General features: G+C 41.5%; 1 protein-coding gene across 2 annotated transcripts; it reads left to right on the forward strand.

Moving 5' to 3' along the window:
- Nucleotides 1-713: 713 nt before the first annotated feature.
- LOC113956325 (neuropeptide-like protein C4orf48 homolog) lies at nt 714-11117 on the forward strand. 2 transcript variants are annotated; one of them, XM_027662745.1, is made up of 5 exons: nt 800-900; nt 1111-1164; nt 3273-3415; nt 5199-5287; nt 10210-11117. In XM_027662745.1, exons 3-5 carry the CDS (start codon nt 3292-3294, stop codon nt 10279-10281), a joined length of 285 nt encoding a protein of 94 aa, XP_027518546.1. In that variant the 5' UTR covers nt 800-900; nt 1111-1164; nt 3273-3291; the 3' UTR covers nt 10282-11117. The 2 variants fall into 2 exon arrangements, with proteins under 2 accessions (XP_027518545.1, XP_027518546.1); XM_027662744.1 differs by lacking the exon at nt 1111-1164 and having other exon boundaries at nt 714-900.
- The last annotated feature ends 5127 nt before the right edge of the window (nt 11118-16244 follow it).

The raw sequence follows: 16244 nt of genomic DNA on the forward strand, positions 1-16244 counted from the left end.
TACTTGAATTAATGGGAGCAAACCATTCCTCTAGGGCTGTACAGGAGAGACAGGTTATAGAGCATGTTGAAAAGAAGAATGTTAGCCAGCAGTTTAGTCATAGTTCTGCGAAAGACTTTCTGATCATAAAAGAAAAAAGGTTGTGTGCCTGACCTTCCTGGACATGGAGTGCCCCCAACTTTCACTGTGATGGCATTGAAGATTTGAGTCCCCACTGAACCTGCTAAAGCAAACACAGTGCACAGTCCCTTTGAAGTCCTGTGCATGCTCCTCAGTGCTGTGCCTGCCCTCAGCTGGGTTCATTCTCTCTGTAACAAGAACTGCTAGTGTTTAATTTGTGATGGGAAATGTGGGGGTTTTTTGGGGGGGGTGATGCAACTCCTGAACTTAGCTTTGCTAAGATTTTTTATAATCTGCACTTCATTATATTTTTGCATTCAGCTCAAGTGCCATCAGTGTTGTCCTGGAGCACAACTCATGGGGCATTGAAAAGGGAACAGAGGTGCAGGCTGGAAAATAGGGGTGAAGTTTACTCTGAGTTCAGACTCAAGTTCCCATTTAGAGTTTAAGTGCCTGCACTCCTGCATGTGCTCCTAACAACCCTGGGACTGGAATCACAGAAATTCCCAGGAAAGCAGGCAGGAGTGCTTAAGACCCCTGTAACTCAGAACCATTCAAATAACAGACAGTGCACCGAACAATTCCTGAGTGCAATCCCATGGTTCGTCCTCATTTCGCATAAAGCAGGTGTAGTTTGTCATGGTTATTTTCAGGCTCTAGGGAAGCAAGTTGCTTGAATCAGACACGACATCCAGCTGCGCAGACTTCAGGAAAACCATTCAGCAGACTTCAGCAGAGATGGATCAAATGGCTTGGCTCTAAAAACCTTACCCAGAGCAGGTAAGTCGCTGCTGGATCTTGCATGTCAAACCAGAAACATCCTTCCCCAGACCTGGGAGACACAGCCTGTGGCTCTTTAAATCTGCACTGTGTGCTGCAGTGCTCTGCATTGTTGCCATGGCAGAAATCTCCCCATAGTAATAACCTCTTTCAGGGAAGGTTAAAAAGAGACAGTGCACATGCTCAGAAATGCTGCACTTGTTCTCTTAGCAGTTTGCAGCGGCCATTTCAAAGAAACCATCACAAAGACAAGAGAAAGATCAGGTACTGATATTTTTTCCTTTGTTAGAGGGGATGACTTTTCTCTTTCACAGAAGTCCATGCACAGATCTATCTCTGTTCCCAGTTGCACTGCAGAGAGAGACCACCCTTGAAGCCTGTCATGATTATTCCTTGCAATTTTTCATGGAATAACTAAGAGGCAGGAGTTAGATGTTATTTAAGGTGATTGCTGCACTCGGGGAGCAATTGTTTTGCAGTGGGGCTCACATACAAAGCTGAGCTGACTCTGGGGTGGGTGATGTGTAAGGTACCCTAAAAAGTTTACCAGCATGCCTGCTTTGTTTTGATGAACCTTTGTAGTACTCAGTCAACTATGAGAATAGCCTCTGCTCCTACTGATCAGGAGGCTTCTTCATCAGGTACTTTCAAAAGAGGCTGGTATTATCCTAGTTTACTGTTACTTGGAGACACTCTGCTGCATCCTGTTGCAAAGACTTTGATTCTACTGGTTTTGATTGCAGATCACCATTAATTAAAACAGAAAACCCAAGCCACTTGTTATAATTTCAATCCCTTTATTTTAATGATTGTAGAAATAAGAAAAAGGATCACATCAGATTTAAATAGTGGGTGGGAGAAGAAACCCAGTTATGAGGTTATAGAAATTACATTACCAGATCTTTTTCTTTCTGTGTGCTCAAATACATCTGTGACTCTACACGTACATGTTTGTCTCTTGCCTCTGAACCACTCCCTATCTTATGTTTAGGTTGAGATGCATGGGAAGGAGATATGTATAATGCTGCTCCTTTCCTGGATGAATTGCTGGTTTGCACATGCTGCAAGTGTTTGTGCAGAATTTACAGTTTCAGAGTAGCTGCATCTGAAAAGGTGGATTGCATAGATTGAAGAGCAAGCTTTTTCTGTTCTGTGTTTGTGGCAAGATGGGGAAAACCCTTTCCTTTCCTGCCTCCCTCTATTGCCTTTCTAAATGTGAAATACAATCTGTTCTAGGGAGTGCTGTACTCTCACATTCAGTACATGCAGATTTGGTGCTCTTACACAACATCTTTTGCTTAGTGTGCACCAGCTTAAAAATCAGAAAGAGGCAGAAGGTTGTCCTGCTTTCTGACGTTTAGCTGAAGATATTTTTCATGTGGCTTTTATTGTATTGCCATAACTTAAGTCTTATTTGATTCTTTCTTTCTTTCTTCCATTTGAATGTACAGGAATGAAACGTACCTAAGGACCTCTTTAGCAGTTTGCCAGAATTCTTGAGGCTTGGATTGAAATCTCTAACAGACTGTTGCAGCTTGAGCCAGGCCCTCTTGATCTGAACAGTTTACCTGTCAGGTCAAGAAACTACTTAATTTGAAACCTGTGTACTTTTAAAAAAAGTTACCTCTGTGTGAAGGGGAGCTGTTGCTGAGACAGATTCTGCCAGCTTCAGGGCATGGTGTGGCCTGGCTATGGTGTTCAGGAACAAATGGATGGCTGCAAATAACAGTCTGAAGCCCAGATTAGGAGGGGAAACAGAAGGTCAAAGAGTTTTGATGTGTTTACTGTTAGAAGTTCTACCTGTGAATTTGTGGAGGTTTAACAAAAGTCTTTTCTTTATCTACTTTTATAAAGGAGTAAGTTTTTATAATCAGTGTGGTGTGTAATGCTAATGGTTACCTTTAGTTATTATACTTGTGAAAAAAATGGTGCATCAGTAAAGCAAGCCAGAGGGTAAAGACCTCAGTTCTAGGTTCTGGTCTGCTTCAGCCAGCTCTGTAATCCCTGCAGTTTTGGTCTCCAAGCCCAGCTAGTCTAGCTCTCCAGACCAGCTAGTCTAGGACTGTGGAGTTAGAAAAAAGTCACAAAGCCGGCAAAGTGGTTGGCATCCTGGCTTGCAAATGAAACCAAAAACTGTCTAGGGACTTCTGATCTTGTCCTTCATGTCTAGGGATGTTCTTTCCCGGTTGGGATTTATTGGCACTGCTGGAAAAGTACAGAAAAGTTTTGTCCATACTCTAGATCTGCTATTTTGTTTTCTTTCAGAGGAAGCCTGCCAATGCTTTAGCCTTCAGGAACATTAATTTCTGCGTAACAAAACCTTTGTATCTACAGTGTTCCTCACTAACTTGTTTATTTCTCTTGATAAACAGAGAAGCACCCACTCCCAAGATGCTGCCACCCTGCCTTCTGAGAAGAGCCATCCTTACAGTTCCTTTAGTTTTTGTGGTTGTACTACTCTTCATGGAGCCTGTTAGAGCTGATCAAGAAGCAGGAACAGCCATACCAGCTGAAAGTATGTACCACCCTGCAGCCCTCCCATACAGCCCCTACTGTAGTTTCCATGTTGCAGAACTTCACATCACTGAAGCTTGTCCACATAATTCAAAATATTTTGGACATGTCTTGTGCATATTGTTTTAAAACCACAGCTTGATAGCATACCAGTGCTGTTTTGCTCTTGCATCCAAGGCTCTCCACTGTCTTATCCTTGTCTTTTGCCTGTTGCTGTCTTGCTTCTACCTGAAATCTGCCACTGTTCTTCACTTTTTCTTTTGTATATCCCTTTCAGTGTGTTAGCCCTTTCTATGCCAGGAATCACTTTCTTTGCTTTTCAGAGACATTATTGAGAACTTGCTCAATAACAACTGATATTGGCTGTTCATTATATTTCATTCTTGAGAATGTTTGCTATATTAAAGTCATTATTTTTATTTAAAAAATCCACAGTGAAGATGCCAAGAAAACATTTTTTAAACACCTTGCCTTGTGGTCTTCAACACCTAATTCTCCTTTGCTGATTTGTATTGAGTTTATTATATCATAAACATAATGACAAGTCTTTGCATCAAGTTGTTGATGTGAAAGCTGCTGAAATTGTTGATGTAAAAACTTCTTTTGTCTAGTGTGAATATAGTAACACTAAAGTTGGGTGATGGCACAGCAATGACAGAGTAGGTCTGTAATACTGCTCAATGTTTTTTTCTATCTCTTTTTCTCTTTTTTCATAGCCAGTTAAAGAATTTGGCAGGCTCCTTTCCTCCAGCAGGCAAAATTTCTGTTTGCTGGTTAGCACACAGATCATGAGCTGGAAGCTCATACTCCAGCTTATTAGAGACATGTAGTAATCAGTCCAACATCAAGTGTTTGCAAAATGGGCTGACACTGCAGGATTTTCCAGCATCAGTCTAGGTTTCATCCCTTCTTCCTTACCAGACCTCAGAGAGCAAACTAAACCTGCGCTCAGAATTTCTCACTTGCACAGTATTTCCAGTGAAGTTGTCAGCAAGGCTCAGCCACTGAGAGGGAAATAGGAACATATGTACAGCCTGATGATTCAAAGACATTTCATCATGTCTATATTTGTTCTGTCTCAGTGCTGCTATCTGTTGGGGCACAGATTTGTGTTACATGATGATCCACACGATGACGTGGCCTTCAGTCTGGGTGTGTGGATCTGGGAATGCTCTCTTAAACAGTGCAGTAAGTCCAGATTGCAGCAGTTCTGCTTATCAGCCATGCCCACTAATGACAGGGCATTTGTTTAGACTAAGCTGTATCATATTCAAAGTTAGAGGCTAAGTGGTCTGTCTGTGATATTGCAGACAGATTTATTCCATTAGCTTTCTATTTAGAACTCAAGTTTGTGAGATTAGGAGATAAGATTTTCCAGGGAACAGGTTCATGACTTCAGAGGTCTTTTCTGAAAAATCTGAAGATAAGGTTGAAAATGTGTTTGAGGTTAGTGGAGCAAAATGAAAGACTCAGGTTATGGGGTTAGTGTTTTCCTACTATGAACTGTGACAAGGAAGAATGGCACAGCAATAAAGGAGGAAGAAAAATTTTAGTGCAAATTTGTTGAAGTAATTGTTTTGTCACTGAGAGACTTGGTGGACCATCCTGATGGACCATTTACAATAACCCAGATTGTTCAAGGGTACCTACATCAATATAGACTCTGTGGATTTTTTCCTGTAGCTCTTTCAGATACTCAAAATCACCATTTAATCCTTCTAGTTAACTTCTCATGCCATATAGTCATGATTCTCTACTAAATGCTCTATCAAATGCTCTCCTAGGCCGTCCCTGTGTTGATTGCCATGCATTTGAGTTCATGCAGAGGGCTCTGCAGGATTTAAAGAAGACAGCATATAACCTAGACACACGGGTAAGGAAACATTAAATTTCTTTCTTTTTACTTTTTTTTTATATAGAAGAATATGCTGTGGATAAAAGTAGATAAGGTGGATGGATTTTGCACAAGCACTCAGTGAACTGTACTGTCCTGTCTTCTAAGGTGAGGATGGTTAATTACATTTCCATTTCACCTCTCTATGCAATAATCTGTGGAATTCTTCTGCCTGGGGGTTCCAGGACACCAGGAAATACAGGAAAGAGTGAACTGACCATCCTCTGCCCTCTATCCTTCACTTGCAAAGTTACAGCCATTAGTGCTACTCTTCTCATTCCAAATGCTGAGCACACACCTTTGTTTTTATGTTAGGGGGCATAAGGTGAAAGTATCGTTTATATTTATTACCCAAAAGGAGGGAGCCAAACTAAAAGTCTGCTAAAATAAAATACTCCCCTGCACATGCTTTTACTCCTGGGGAGAGGCTAAGGAAGGAAACATCATCCATGGATAGTTTTTACATTTCTCCGATTTCATAATGGTGAAAAACGCCACAAAGTAGAAGAGCATAGGGAATGAAACTTGTTTGGCTTGCAGTGAGTGTGCAGAATTTGCCACGGTTGTTATCTTCCTTCTGTGAGATAAGTGGAATCCTTCTCTTGCTGCTGCAACCTGCAATCTGTGCGTGGCTGTGTCCCAGCTGCTGTCAGATGGAGGTGTCCCAGGAGGGTGGCTTTGTCCCCACCTCCTGTGTACCCTTTAGCTGAAGTGCTATATCTACACTCTTGCACAGATTTTTCAACAAAAGGCACTCAAACTTTTTTGTTTTTCTAATCTATGGTCAAGGTTGTTTGCAGTTCAAAGCCTGTGAACTGGCATCTTTGAAGAACGGTTTGAGGTAACTTCAAGCAGGGTCCCTGACATTTAGGTGAAAATACAAGGGCAGGAATGATGATGCCTTGAATTGTGACATACTACAAAAAGATAAACAAACATTCCAGCAGAACCAGATTGGTATGTAACACATTTACAGTTAAACAAAATCTGTTCAATAATTACAGGTCAAATATATTTTGGGTTTCATGAAGAAATCTTGCTAATGAATAAATCTTCTGAACACTGTATACAGCCCAAACAAGATGTTCAGATTGTGCTGTAAAGCGGGTCTAGTACATCTTTTCCTTCCTTTACAAACCTTTGAACTTTTCACCAGAATTTCTTCATCTTGATTCAAAAATATCTCAACTCCTAAAATCTTCTCTGGCTCTCTGGCTATGGCAGTGACCTTTATAAAACCTTCAGATTGTAGATAAGAGAGAAACTTCATGAAACACAGATATCCAAAGCAGGAGTAGCCATAAGAACCCCAAAGATAGCAACTCTATTTTAATACTTTTCAAAAAATAGAAGTAAAAGAAGGCAAAAGAGATAAAATGAGGATAGAAAAAAAGTCAGTTGAGATGAATGTCCTATTAACTTTCACAGTTGTAGATTTGACGGCAAGCCTGAAAATGTGGCTCCGTTACATATTCTCACCAAAACAAACCTCTCACTTTCTTATAACTTTAAAATCTAAGGAGTTCAATCCATATTGAGCTCCTTCAGTTCCCCTGGACTAGGACAGGCCTATTCCAGTCATTAAGCTAGGAGTTCTGCCTACATCTTCAAAAGATATGGAAACATTTAATAGTTGAGGACTTCTTGGAACAGCCCTCTAGGGTATTTTAATTCTTACTTTTATTATTCAGCTGTGGCCCAATTTGATGCAAACTGAGAGTTTTAAGACTGTTCCTTTCAGCTACATAGATATTCCACATTTGACTATTTTAGTCTGTTTTGTTGCTTTGTGGGGCAAATATTTCTGTCCCTGAAAATACAATTCCCTTTGTTAATATTCCCACTGGATACACTAATTTTCTGAAAAACCCTCTTTTGTTTGCAAGCAAGATTGTTAGAAGATGACTAAGCAGCTTCTAACTGTGGTGGAGGAACAAGGATTGCCAAAAGAGAGAATTTCTCATTTAATTCCTCCTGCACATCTCATTCTGCAGTTCTGTACAGGGGAAACCATATAGTTTTATTGCACAGCTCAAGAGCTTTCACACTTACTTTGGTCCTGTGTTGATCTACATGGTGTCTCACAAAGCAAATTGACTGTAGCATAGGTCACACACCCTTTTAGGGAGGCCATAGGCTGCATCTCCTTCCTTTTCCAAAACTACATGTGTTTGTAACCTAAACTGATGTGAAGATCCCTTACTGATTGTCAGGCTGGCTGGATTTTACTCTCTCGGCAAGAGAAGGGTCACAGACCACCTTTGAGAGTCTGGCTTCTACCCATACATATACTAGACCTGTTTACCCCTCTGTGTAACTGTTTTCCACCCTTTAGTTGCTGCTGGCCCCTTGGAGCAGGCTGCAGGCTGGATTAGTTGTTTTGGCAACATTTTCTGGGGATATCTGTGATTCACCACTCGGCCAAAGTGCCGTACATGGCAGGTGCAGCTCTGATCAGGAACTGGGGAGAGGGGTCTCATACTGCTGGGAGGAAGCTGCTGCCATCACAACCATTCAGCCAGTTCACAGCCAGCTCCCTACAGCAACTAAAAGCTGCTCAAGACAGAGCCCAGCAGGGAGGCTGCCATAAAACAAATCCTGGAAAACAAATCCTGGAAAACAAATCCAGTCCATGGGCTGCACAGTTCACTCTGAGTCTGCACTGTAGACACTTATTTTCAGAATTCCAGCTCATTTTTCAGAGTTAACCAATGGACATGGCATTACAACCTTGAACAGTTCAGGAACTGCATTTTTAGCTGGAACTTAACAGATTTTCTGTAGGTTTAGAATCTGGAACCTGTTTGACTTTTTTGGTGGGTTTGGTTTGGTTTTTTTCTTGTTCGTTTGTTTAGTTGGTTGTTTTTATTTTCGTTTAGTTTTGGTTTATTTTTTTTTAAACATGCCTTAACCTACCAGGGAATAACAACAAAACTCTGTGAAAACAGTTTTGTGATCATGCTTTCAGAACAGTCAGCAAAGCTGTATTCAGTGCCATTCATTTTGTTCTTTATTGCTTTCTAAATTGTCAATGGTTATTGGAATGTTTAAAGCACATTAAGTTAGATGTGTCCCTGAAAATAAAAATAAAGGCTTGAAAATGTTATTAAAGGTATATAAGATGGTAAGCAGCCTTGGGCCTCAGCTCCAAAGATGTTGGCATGCTATCAACCTCCCTTATTCAAACCATTGCAAATGATGTCAAATAGATGGTTAGAAGGTGGTGATTGAGTGTCTTTTCAATGATTAGCAAAGCCTGATCAGATCTTTCCAGCTTTGCAGGGTAGCTGAAATGATCAAAAATGATTCCTGATTTAATATAGAGCCACAGGGCTGTGTCTAATGATTTATCATCTGAGGAAAACCCCTGAGCAGCAGATAGCTTTTCCTGCACTAAGAAGGAAAGTGGAAAGCAGGATGCTTCAGCCCGTCTCTGCTCTAAGTGCCTTTAGCTGATGTGGGTCAATGGATTTAAACACAGGATTTAAAATACAGTCTTTTATCACATGGCAATTCCATCTCATACAAAAATCACAAGTCAGGAAGATTAAGGATGGATTTGATTGGCATTAAGAGCTGGTAGTCTCCATAATACTCTTTTTTTTGCGTAGCTGGTTGCACCAGTAGGAAATAATTTGGGGAGTGGACTTCCCACAGCTACTGTGTCCCATGACAATAAGGAGGAAGTCCTCTCTTGGATCAAACTGGTTCTCAGATACAGCTTCAGCTCACGATAGACAAACTGAGGTGAAGATATAATGTTGATGTCAAACATTTCTGTGCTCCATCATGCATCTACTGAAGCTACAAGTGCTCCAGACAGCCAGGAAAGTCAGTGTGTGTGCACTAGAGAGGAAGGATTTCCAAATTTCCAAATTTCCTTATGCAGCCCTACTATCCCTTCTCTGGTCCTCAGCCCTTTCTCACACAGGCGGGCTGAGAGGGTGCAGACCTTTCTGATCATACCCAGAAGTTCCTCATTGCTCCAGAAACAATGATGTCCTGGTATTGCTGAACCTCTGTTCAACTGGGAGACCTCTCCTTTCACCAGTTTGGGACCCCTTTCCTTAAAGAAGCCAGGAGTCTCATCCCATGTGTGAGCTGTGATGGCTGTAGGCCAGCTTGGCACCTCTCCTCTGTTTCAGGCATATCAACAGTAACAACAGGGAAGCAGGAGAAGTTAAAGCAGAAGTAAATCTCTTCACTGAGAGGGTGGTCAGTCACTGGAACAGAGTCCCAAGGGAAGTGGTCATGGCACCAAGCCTGATAGAGTTCAGGCTGGATGACAGGCAATGCTCTTAGTCATACACTTTAGTTTTAGGTAGTCCTGTGAGGAGCAGGGAGTTGGACTTCATGATCCTTATGGGTCCCTTCAACCTAAGATATTCTATAATTAAATTATACCTTACTTTTTTTGTATAACTTTCAACAGTGAGTCCAGCCTGTAATATTCTAAATTTAATGTTTGAGTCTGTTTCTAAGTAAAAGAAAATTTCTGACAGGTTTTTGGGATCTTTTTAAGCCTCTAATGAATGTCCGAGCTTATGCTCCAGTTTGTGCTGTTGAAGTAAGATTGTAAGAAAGAAAAATAACTTTAAACAAAAATAACAGCACTCAGACACATACTGAATGGACTGATGTGAAAAACATGAATGTGTACTGCACTGAATTTCTCCATGTCACAGAAGTATTGCCATGTTGGTATGCCAATTAATCCCACAAAAGCTAAATTATTTTGCAGAGCAGTAAACAACAACTCTGATTTTTACCCCAAGCCTCATCTCGTTCAACCAGTTTCAAATCTTAGAACGAAAGTAAAATGGACTTTTCTTTGGGACCTAATAAGTTTTACAGTGCTGAGACTTGTTTTTTGATGTTGCTTTTTTTCCCCTCTCTTATAGACAGAAACTCTGCTTCTTCAGGTGGAAAAGAGAAATTTGTGTGACTGTGTAGCTGCCAGTCTACTGAACTGAATCTTGGAGGCCACCAAGGAGAGTCACCTGTTCAGCAGTTTTTAAATGCAGCTGTATAAAATACAGCTTTATGGAATTCATGTTGCAAGCATGTATGCCCCAATGTACTGATGAAGTTGGGGGCCTGTGTCTTATGTATTTGTCTGCTCTGTATTTTTCTAAAAGAGTACCCTCTTTTTTTCACACTTGCTGGATTGCCAGTAATGGCTCAATTCAATAAATCTGTTACTTAATATTAGAGTGGGGGAAAAATGTACCTGTTTTGATTTTTAAATCAGAGTTTGCCAAGTGTAACCCACAAGATAAATTTGGCCAACAGTGCTGAAGAGACACTTGCAGCTGTTTTTTGTCTCCAATGTGAACATATCTCTGTGGTAACTTACCCAGTTATATTGAGACAGGACACTGTGGTCTCTGTAGGCTTTGCTTGTGTATTAAAGATGATAGAAGTCCTTTCTGTTTGTTGTTTGCACTGTGACCACCTTGAGGCATGTTGTAGTTCTGTCAGCTATAATGAGGTGTGTGTCATGAGGAGTTATATGTGTGCTGTGCTTGCACCAAACCAGTTTATATCTCAGTGCTGAGTTTTCTGTTATCCTGCATAAGAGTATTGTTTTCTTCAATTAAAGTGTTTCGTTTCTTCCCCTCCTTCCCTGGACACTCCATTCTTAACCTATTGTATCTCTAAATAGCTTTATCTTGGCAAGTCAAATGGATAGTGTACAAAAAGGAGAATAAGGGTATGACTAGGCAGCCTTGCCAGTTCCAGCTGTACCAAATGCTGCCACCAGCAACTGCTCAGCATCACACTGAAGGAAAGGTCCATGCAGTGCCAAGAAGTTCCTTCCTGAGAGTGTGCCTTATTTTACTTAAAGTGAAGCACAGTGATTAGGACACACATATTTGGTCCATTCTGTGACGTACTGAACTCTGACTGTTTTGGTTTTTCCTTGTAGTTGCCTTTGAAAACTGCTCTTTTTGTTTCAGGCATGAAGAAAGACTTGTGTACCTGAAAGCTGAGATAGTTTTTATCCTCAGCTCTACCCCTTTGTTGTAAGATACTGTGTCTACTCACAAATCTGAATTAGGTTGTAGATGTCTGGAGTTTGTCTGACATGCATTATTAACTGTCTCAAACCATTCCAACATTGAGCTGTGGGGTGCTAACTTGGCTTGGGAAGGGAATGGGACATCCGAAGACAAAAATCTCTTCAGCTGAATTTGGAAGAAAGTGCCTGCCTGTCGCCTTGCTTCTCTAGCTAAACTGGTGTGACTTTGCTGGAAGTGGATGAGAGAGGAAATTAAACTACTGCTCTGCCAGTGCAGTTCTAGGTATGGTAACAAACAGTTGGGGGAGTAGGAGAACACCATAGAGAGCCTGAATGGCTTCCCAAACCTGTCCAGGGCTTGGAAAGTGTGTAAGTCCTGCACACTGAGAAGTGCATCATGCTCTTTTGCGTGGGACCAGGACACAGGCCAGCACAGAAGCTCAGTGTGAACCGGAGAGGGGATTCTGATGTTATTTTTCCAAATTCCCTCAGAGAGCACCTGTGCTGTGTGTTTTTCCCTAAGTCTGTTCACGCAGCCTGGGAGCACTGGCACTGCTGATATCAGGCTGCTTGGCAAAACCAGAGGCACTGCAAGCTTCACCTACAGTTCCCCTCCCAGAGAGTGGGAAAGGGCAGCAGTCCTTACCCATGCATGGCAGAGCACTCTCAGGACTTCTGGAGTAAAGCCTCCTTTGGAGGGCTTCAGCTGATCCTGGCTGCAGCAGAGTGGCTTCTCAGAGCTTCTTGGCTTCTGTTGCACTTGGCTCGTCCCCATCTTGTTATAGCTTGGCTTTGTTCCCCTGCTTTTCTCTGGACCTGTCTTGTCTGTCCTCTCTAGTCTGGCATTGCCCTCCCTCTAGTCCTGGGGATTTCTCAGTGAACCCCTGGCTGCCCATCCTGGTAAATCTGTGTGTGGGCACTGCAGGTGTGAGTGGTGGGGCTGATTGTCCTCAGGTCAGCTGAGTCCAGCTGGAGCACTGCCAGAGCAAGAAGTAGCACTCCAATTTACCATGGAGTGAGTGAACATGGTGCTGAGGGACACTGCCATCTCATTCCCAGGGAAGGGGAATTCCCCTGTCCAGGGAAGATATTGTGGGGAAGGGCCTCTTTTTACCTGAAAGCCAACATTCCCATCACAGAACTTGGAGGAAGTCCCAGAAGAGTTCAGGTGGTGAAAGCTCTGATCCCGAAGCTGAGTTAATCTGTGGACTGTCCCCCAGGGTGCTGTAATCTCACTGGCTTGTGACAGGTGTGGACAGGAACCCAGCCATGGTCAGTCACTGGTTCTTCCAGATGCTGAGTAATAAGGTGTTCTGGTACAACTGGAAACAACTGTAGATGTTCATGAATTTTTCCCTTTGTGTCTGCACAGACACTGTCTTGAACAAAAGAAAATATGACCATGTGGAAATATTTTCCTTCAGTCATTTTGCTATGATTTTATGGTTCACGTTATTAGAACTGGGGAAGTGAAACACAGGACAAAACTGGGCTGTTACCCCAAGAGAAAGCAGCCAGGAGGTGGATAGATGGGGAGGAATAGGGTCATCAAAACACACATGCATCCTTCTTGCTGTACACCTTGTCCTGTTTTATTCCCTGTGCTATGTTATGTGGTGCCTCTTACTTTGTTACTGCACTGAAACCTCTCTGGGGCAGAGAAGTTGTCATGTCAATAGCACTGTCAGGTGGCTATCACACCTTTAAGTGTTGTCAACTTATTAAAAAAAATCAAAACATAAAATATGCTGGCCTGTTGCTTCAGTTTCAAACATGGTATTTGTTTATGCATAGGTTTGCAGTTTAATCTTCATGTAGGTATTCCTTAATCTTCCAACTCCAGCTTTGCTGCTCCAACTGTGACTTTGTAGAGATGGGGAGTGGCTGGTATTTTCAAGACCTCGAAGTGCCTGAAGTTTGAAAAGTGGCATAGTAAGAAGAGTTTCAGGCATAGATGCCACGAGAAAGGAAATGCAAATATCTGCGGATATTCTATTTTTTACATTGATCTGCCTACACTTTTCTTTCCTGATAGTCAGGGCTGTCATCATTTGATTCCTAGTCTGAAATTCCATGTACTTTCTAAAAATCTGCTAACATATCAGCTTGTCTTCATTAGTCTTGAGCACCTTTTGCTCAACAAAGTAAGTGATATTGCAGTTTTATGGTCATTTAAGTGACAAAACTGTAGCTTGTTCCCTTTGTTAAGAGAGTCTGAAAATGGAATAGGACTGGCAACCCTCCCATTATTCTTTTCATATAGCTTCACTCTTCTCTGACGGTCCAAATCAGCTGGAAAGATTGCTGACTGGTGATACAAGTTCAACCTTTCCATAGAGTAAGCAGAATGTAGATTTTAAGGGATATACCAATGTAAGGCCATGATGACCATCCTGATCAGTTATGGGAAACACCTCAGCACCTGGCAGGGGCATTCCCAGAAACCCATTGCCAGATGATAATGGGTTACACAAAAAGGGACAAAGAGACCCCCGATGGCTTCCCAAAAGTCCTCAACAAAATGGGGAGACTTCCCAGCAACAGACTGATAGGATTAATGAAGGATGGAGTGCTATGGAAATAGCACAGGCTTCCCTCGCAACATCCTATGGGAACACAGGGACCCGACCCTTAACGCCTATGTCATCTGTCTATCACCCCAAAAATCATTATTGACTATAGTCACTCAAACTGCCTAAGAAAAAAATTATAAAAGGAGATTGGACATGAGCAAAATCAGGGAGAAGGTCCATCATCTCTGCGGGGGTAACTGACGATCTGCCTTGTCTGCTTCCACTCCTTCAGACATGGTAGGGGTGAGCAGCCATTTACCCTGCTTTCTTTAGCTTGACCTTGCCTTATACCTTACAGATCACTGTCTTTCACTGTTACCCATAGATACCTTATTTGCTAATTGTACTTTGCTACTTTGCTTTATAGATACTAATTTTACCTTGCCCTACACCTTTTAACTTACAGGGTACATATCTTACTTAATGTTCTTTTTATTGTTTTGTTGTCCTATATTGTACTTGTTGTTTGTGGTTTGCTCTAGGGTGTGCATTTCCTTATCTTAGTGAGTTGAAATCTGTGTCAGTAGGAAGCAGCTATATTTTCTTTTTTGCTTTGTGTTAACAAGTGTGTTTAGATTTTGTTCTAGTCTTTGTAAATTGGTCTGTCATGGGGGGATTGCTTGAGTTTTTTATTAAGGCTTAGGCAGTTGTGTTGTTTTGTAGAGCATGCTTCTGGTTTCTGTTTTTTTATTAGTTAAATGCCATTGTGCAGTTAAACGTTATCACCAGCAACGCAAACCCTACAGTAGTTTGTCACGTACTTGTACCAATAAAAGTTATTTAGTGAGCTGCTAGAGTCAGTCCATTTTGTTTCTGGTGCTGGCAGCCTCGTAACTTGTAGGAGAACTTTGCTGAGAAGGTTCTCCATTGCTATTAAGTGCTGCCCCCATATCAGGGTATCAAAAGTCCTGACCATCGCAGTGAATCTGTCTAGTGAAGGGTGTCTTAAGGTGAGGTACAGACAGACTGTTTTGGGCTTTAAAAGGCTTTGATATTCTGGGGACACTGATAGCCAATAAAAAATTTATTAATACAGGTTGGAAATCTTTGCATTTCTGCCCCTTTTCACATGACAAGGGAGAAGAGTGTTCAATTTCTTGTTTTGGGTTGGGGAGGGTTTTGAATGTGTGTGCATTAATAGCACTTAACACTTAATGTTCATGCTCAGGCAAACAGAATGGCAGCCTCAGCCCCGAGCTACATCTGTTTTTTAGATGTTTTTTAAGAATTGATGTGCGGGTTTTGGAGGTTTTGGTTTTTGTTTGGGCAGTTTTGGGTTTTTGTTTGTTTTTAAGACTGGAACTTTATTTTTACCCATTTTTTTTTTTTTTTATTCCTAAACTCCATAAAGTATTTGGCTATGCAAAAACCAGTAGGTACTACAGACAGAAAAATGAAGGAATCACTCCTGCACTGAGCCTGGTGAAACTTAGCATCTTCCTTTGTATAAATCCCAACAGACTTAAGGTTCCCAGTGATACCAGGTTTAGTGAGGTTATATCTATTCAGTTTTTGACTGCAACATAAAAAGATGGCCATGTTTTCACTCTGAAACTTTTCAGTTTAATATAGGGTCTGGGAGGAGACACAAATTTTTGGACCAAAACCAAAGTTGCCAGCATTTGTGACTGCTTATAGCCAAGTCTTTCCTGGAGACCATCTGCAGTGCTACAAGTTGATTTGCAAAGTTCTGGGTATTGTGGGTTATTTTTCTTCCCCAGTTAAAGATCATAATTTCGTCCATGCAGTTAATTTGATACACATGGTTTCTTGCCTAACCAGCTCTTGCATTCATCCTGTACTATATATACACTGTAATACAGCATCCAGCTTGTGAACCATATCTGGTTTCAGCCAACAGCACTGAATATAACTAATGCACAGTTTGGTCTTGCATTGAAGCCGGAATTGAACAATATTTAAATGCCTTTTGACAGCTGGTATATTGCACATTGAAGTATTATTTGTTTTATATACAATGTAAAATCAAATTTCAGTTTTACCCATGGAGGCTTGAACCATGCCCTGAAGTCAATAGCTTTTCTGAAATAAAATGTGGTCTCCCCACCTGCCCTTTCCGTATGCACAGACAGGCTGTGCAGAGGAGAACTGCCTGTGCCTTTTGTTACTCTGGTTTTGATGGCCACAGAATAATGTGTCCAAATCCCAGAACTTAAAATAACAACCAACATATTCACAGAATTATAGAATCATACAATCTACTGAGTTGGAAGGTACCCATCAGGATCATTGAGTCCCACTCCTGGCCCTGCACAGGACACCCCAAGAGTCACACCATGTGCCTGAGAGCATTGTCCAAACCCCTTCTTGAACTTTGTCA

This window comes from Corapipo altera, unplaced genomic scaffold, assembly GCF_003945725.1.
Source record: "Corapipo altera isolate COAL_440 unplaced genomic scaffold, ASM394572v1 95, whole genome shotgun sequence".
Lineage (NCBI taxonomy): Eukaryota > Metazoa > Chordata > Aves > Passeriformes > Pipridae > Corapipo > Corapipo altera.

Excerpts from the sequence above, each read along its gene's own strand:
- LOC113956325 (XM_027662744.1), top strand. The coding sequence starts at position 3,292 with ATGCTGCCACCCTGCCTTCTGAGAAGAGCCATCCTTACAGTTCCTTTA. Across the intron at positions 3,416-5,198 it reads AACAGCCATACCAGCTGAAA|GCCGTCCCTGTGTTGATTGC; the intron begins GTATGTACCACC and ends ATGCTCTCCTAG. Across the intron at positions 5,288-10,209 it reads CATATAACCTAGACACACGG|ACAGAAACTCTGCTTCTTCA; the intron begins GTAAGGAAACAT and ends CCTCTCTTATAG.